General features: G+C 37.6%; 1 protein-coding gene across 22 annotated transcripts in view; it reads left to right on the top strand.

Moving 5' to 3' along the window:
• Nucleotides 1–4,815, top strand: part of EPB41 (erythrocyte membrane protein band 4.1) — a 189,670-nt gene that overhangs the window by 137,098 nt on the left and 47,757 nt on the right. For 16 of the 22 annotated variants that reach the window (XM_019660270.1, XM_019660319.1, XM_019660299.1 and 13 more), the window contains exons 12-13: nt 303–508; nt 3,651–3,707. In XM_019660270.1, the coding sequence (XP_019515815.1) occupies nt 303–508; nt 3,651–3,707 (263 nt within the window). The remainder of the gene's footprint in view (nt 1–302; nt 509–3,650; nt 3,708–4,815) is intronic. The other 6 variants (XM_019660422.1, XM_019660309.1, XM_019660328.1 and 3 more) reach the window with 1 other exon arrangement.

Genomic DNA, 4,815 nt, shown 5'->3' with positions numbered 1-4,815 from the left:
GGCCGCCCGAGTTTTCAATTTCTTATTTTGATGTCAGCACTGCCACCCCCATCCCTCTATGGAACACAATCACCAGCACATTTTAGCTTTTCTTTTAAGGGTGCTTTTAGCTTTCTTATTGCATCAATTACCTGGCAGAGCACTACTAGTGCTTTATTTTTTTACCTTCTGTGTGATAGCCCAGAGGACACTGTAGCATCATGTGTGTCCTGGATTCACAATTATTTCACCTGGTGACTTTGAAGTGGTACAGTGACACTTGCCTTCACTCATCCTTCTCTCTTCCTTTCCTCACATAACAGCGGCTGTTGATTCAACAGACCAAAGTCCTCGGCCCACCTCAGCACCAGCCATTGCTCAGAGTCAGGTCACAGAAGGCAGCGCCCCAGGGGCACCCTCCAAAAAAACAGTGGTTTCTAAAACACAGAAGGAAACAGTGAAGGCTGAAGACAAAATGGAAGAAGCACCACCTGAGCAAGCTGAACCAGAGCCCTCGGAAGTGTGGAAGGTATGTCATAAGCTCCAGAATCTCGCTAATGCACTTCTCTGATTTAGAAATGTTAACTCCGTGACCAGGAAGGTTTGCAAAGCATTGATTCTTGTAGAATCCTAACAAAGTTATTTCTTCCTCACGCTTTCTGAAAGAAGATATCTGTCGTGAAGACCGTCAGCTATCCCAGAAGTTTTCACATGACCCACACCTTTACTCAACTTATATAATATATATAAAAAAAAATGAGTCTGTAAAACACAGCGGCACTGTGATCGTCTGCTTTCAAAAATGGGTTTTACTCATCCAGAAGGAATCTCCACATTTCTTTTTAAGAGTAAGCTATGCTAGTATGATTAAAATAGAATTTGATTTCCTAAGATGGTAGATGTGTAACATATCCCGAGAGTATCCGGGTATTACATAAAGCACATCTGTGTGGTTGCTCAAACCTTAAGCAGTTTTACAAAAAGGGGAAGATCCGTTTTGTAGGAGAGACTGTAGTCCTGTGTTGCTTATAGTTTTGAGTTGATTGTATCCACAGTCACTGAACCTTGTTGAAAAATTACCAACTTAATTAGCAGATTTCCCAGGTGTACAGTACCTGGACTGATCATTTATGTGTTGATACACTTTTTAAACACATTTAAGCAGTGATGGAGTTGAGGTTTTAGTTCAGATTTATTAAAGTACATACAAGTCTCACTGTTGACCACAGGAGTTGATAGATGCAGCCTTTACAAGAAAAGTGACATTTTTATATGTCTTTTAAGAAATTTAAAACCATGTAAGACCTTAGTAAGTGCTGTCATCTTGGCAGGTGGATTGATCTTGTTCTTTTGGAGCCAGTTTAATATCTAGTTTACCCATAGAGCAGAGGTCTTTCTGACTCTGTTTTGATTGTATTTAAAAAAAAAAAAAAGGAAATTGCTCAATATGACATGCAGTTTCTACTGTCCTTTGAGAGCAACTTGAGTCCAGAAAGAAAAAACAAATTGAGGGAATGGTGGGTGTTTGCATTTTTATACCTGGCCAAATGTGCATGACATTGGCCATCAGGTTCACTGTCAACAGTGCCTTTTTAATGTTAGACTACCTCAGTTTTTAATGTTAGGCTATCTCACCTGGCATTTTTGACTGTTCTACTAACTGAAGTGTGGATTACAGGAGGTAGCAAAGGAATCTTTTTGAGTGGCTAAGATTCCTTTGGCTTTCTGCAAACTTACTTGTTCTATCGCCTATAAGCAGACACAAGTATCTTCAAGAATAGGCTCCCTTTGCTCCTGGGACCTCAGCTGAGTGGAGAGATTACTTTCTGGTATATGCTCCCCATTGAAGTGCCAGTAGAGGGGGTCTTCTTGCCAATTAATTCTGTGTAATATATGTTTTGAGATACTTGTGTTGAGATCAGACTGAAAGCCACCTCTGATAACCTTCTATTACTGTAATAGTAGTAACAGAATTAAGGGTGACTCTGAGTTGATTTTATTTGTAGCAGTTAGAAAATAATTATGGAATTTACCTGAAGTCATACCTATTCTATAAAGCAATAGTAGTAATAAAGTAGTCTTGTAACTGTAAATTTCATTATCTAACACTAATTTGGTGCCAGATAGAGACAGCTTTTTGGCAGCTTGAGTCATTTTGTAAATGTGGAGATAATGTCTCTCCCCCATGCACATCTTCATCTCATGTAATGTTCTCTATGGGGCCATACACAGAACTACTGTTGCTACTTGGCCTGCATCCTTAGACTGACGCAAAGGCTTTCAAGTTCTCACTGTTGGATTGCTAAGGACCCAGAGCAAAAAGTCACTGTTCATTTACACAAGTCATTTAAGCTTTATTTATGAAAGAATTAAAAACTACCATTTGCTAAGCATTCACAACTCTATGAAGATACTATCTCTATTTTAGCAAAACAGTTTTTTATCAACTTAAAGTCAGAGAGGTGAAATAACTTGCTAATGACTGCATAGCAAGTATACTAGGTTTTCAGAGTAGAAATGACCCAAATCGTTAATTAATTACCCCTGTAGTTAAAAGCGCTATTGCTGGATGTGTCACAAGGTTTGGTGTTATCTTACGTTCTTCACTTCAGTCCTAGAGAAAATAGCACAAGGACATTGTACTCTGAGGTAATGCTGCCAAGTGTGACTAAAAGGAATATGTCAATCCATGGATTGATGAAGTTCTGGAAATAACTTAATGATACACAGTGATTGAGTTGACCCTTAAAAACAGTTTTCTAATTTTGAAATACCCAGTGCTTTAGGCATTGCTCACTTTATTATGCTTCCTCTTAATAGCCTGTCTAGGTGTTTTTTTTTTAAATGTATTTATACTTACTCCATTTGGGGTATAGAAAATGACATTACTAAAGGCATTGCAGAGCTAAGCAGGCGGTCTTAGTTATTCTCTTCCTAGTATTAAGGATGACTCTTACCCCTCCACCAAACACATGGGCTCCACCTCCCTCCAGAGAAGATTACAGCGTGTTGAATGTTGCAGCTGAGCCCCGAGTGTGCTTATTTATAAATCAGCCTTGGAAATAATTGCATGCCTCAGTAACAATTTGGATTGAGTTGATTTGGGTGTTTTGTTGTCTAATAAACTCAAGGGTGAAACCGCCTCTTTAAATATATCGATCAACTAACAAAGTGTTTTGTATTTATCTGCTTGGTGTTATATGTGATTTATTATATGTGTGCTTTTACTGTTTTTAACGATCATGTATGTCATACATCGATGTCTTTATTTGTAAATTTGTTTTTAAGTGTTATTTAAGGTACTTCTAGATCATGAAAAAGCAAAACAAAAACATAGGGCTTATTTAAGCCTCATTATTATTTTTATTAAGTACTTTTTAAATAAACATAAAAATGTTATCTTCATCCATAGAACAATTACCTTAATTTTCTCTTGTGATCATTTGGCTGTCCATGTGACAGCCTTGAAACTGTGATGGTGAGCTAACAGACGGCTGTTTGGCGTAATGTCCTTTCCTGTAACGCCCCCAAAGGCTGCATCATGATGATTTCATATCAGCTTAATGCAGCTTAATTCAACCAGCTTAAAGATGCAGCTTATTTGGAAACAGTGCTATTCATAGAAACCTACTAACCTGAAATGTTTTTACCACTTTATTTCTTAAATGTAGGTGGAAAAAACCCACATCGAGGTCACAGTCCCCACTTCAAATGGTGACCAAACACAGGTTTGTGCCAGTAGGCCACTTGTCCCTTTTCCNAAAAAAAAATCATAAAAAGATTGTGAGTGATTGTTTTGAAGTAAGTGATCTGAAACTCAGATGCCCAATAGTGCAAACCAAAACAACTATTAACTCTGAAAAGATCAAGCTTTTGCCATAGCCTATATTGAATCTTCTCTCCAAAACAGTCTCCATGTAGTCTTTTCCCAAAATTAAGTTTTGTTAACCTCAGCAACCTTGGCCTCTATACACACTTGGATGCCTGTATCCCCTCTCACTTCTCTCCCCAGTTAACAACCCAAAATGTCTCTAGACATTGCCATGTGCTCTCGGGGTGGGGGCAGGGGGAAGGAAAAATTACCCCTGGTTGAGAATTGCTGCGCTAACTATTGGGTTGTCGGAAAAGTCATGACGCATTTTTGCAATGAAAAACAGAAAAATACCTCATGACTTTTCCAACAACCCCAATATATTAGAGAATAGGAGTTATAACACTAATTGATAAGACCCTGGGAGACAGTAGGACAGAACTCAAAAGATTGGGGTGGTTTGTTTATTTGTTTGTTTGTTTGTGGAACTAAAGGCCAAAGGTTTTGAATTCATATTGTTTTAATCAAATGACTTATTAAAAAGAAAAGTGTTTGGTTCAAAGATTTGCCCTTAAACAAGCATCAAAAATGTACATGTCTTAGAAGGTCCATTTATCAAGTGAAGTTGTAAATCATTCCAAGGAGGCTTCACAGAAGAAATAAGACGTAATCCTTTTTTCCTAGAATATAGTTTTAGGTTCCTGAAATAAGTTAATAGATCTTTATTTCATAAAGTCTTCATGGAAGAAATCAGATTTTAATGAGCCCCTTTTCCCCCTCTATAGACTACATTATAGGTTCTTGAAATTAACAGATTACAGAGTTAAACAATCTTGCTAACATTTTAATAAAATGAGTTTTCAATTTCTTTTTTAAATCTCAGATTACCACAGTAATCTTTTTTTTTTTTTTTAAATTTTATTGGGGATTTGGGGGATAGGAACAGCGCTGGGGTTTTGGGGGAAGGGGAACAGACAAGTTGCTGTCCTTTTGTTCTTCAGTCTAGTTGTGGAGGATGTTGCTTC

Source organism: Hipposideros armiger, unplaced genomic scaffold, assembly GCF_001890085.2.
Source record: "Hipposideros armiger isolate ML-2016 unplaced genomic scaffold, ASM189008v1 scaffold_10, whole genome shotgun sequence".
Taxonomy (NCBI): Eukaryota; Metazoa; Chordata; class Mammalia; order Chiroptera; family Hipposideridae; genus Hipposideros; species Hipposideros armiger.
Note: the sequence above shows the minus strand (reverse complement) of the source record. Positions and strands in the feature narration are given on the sequence as shown.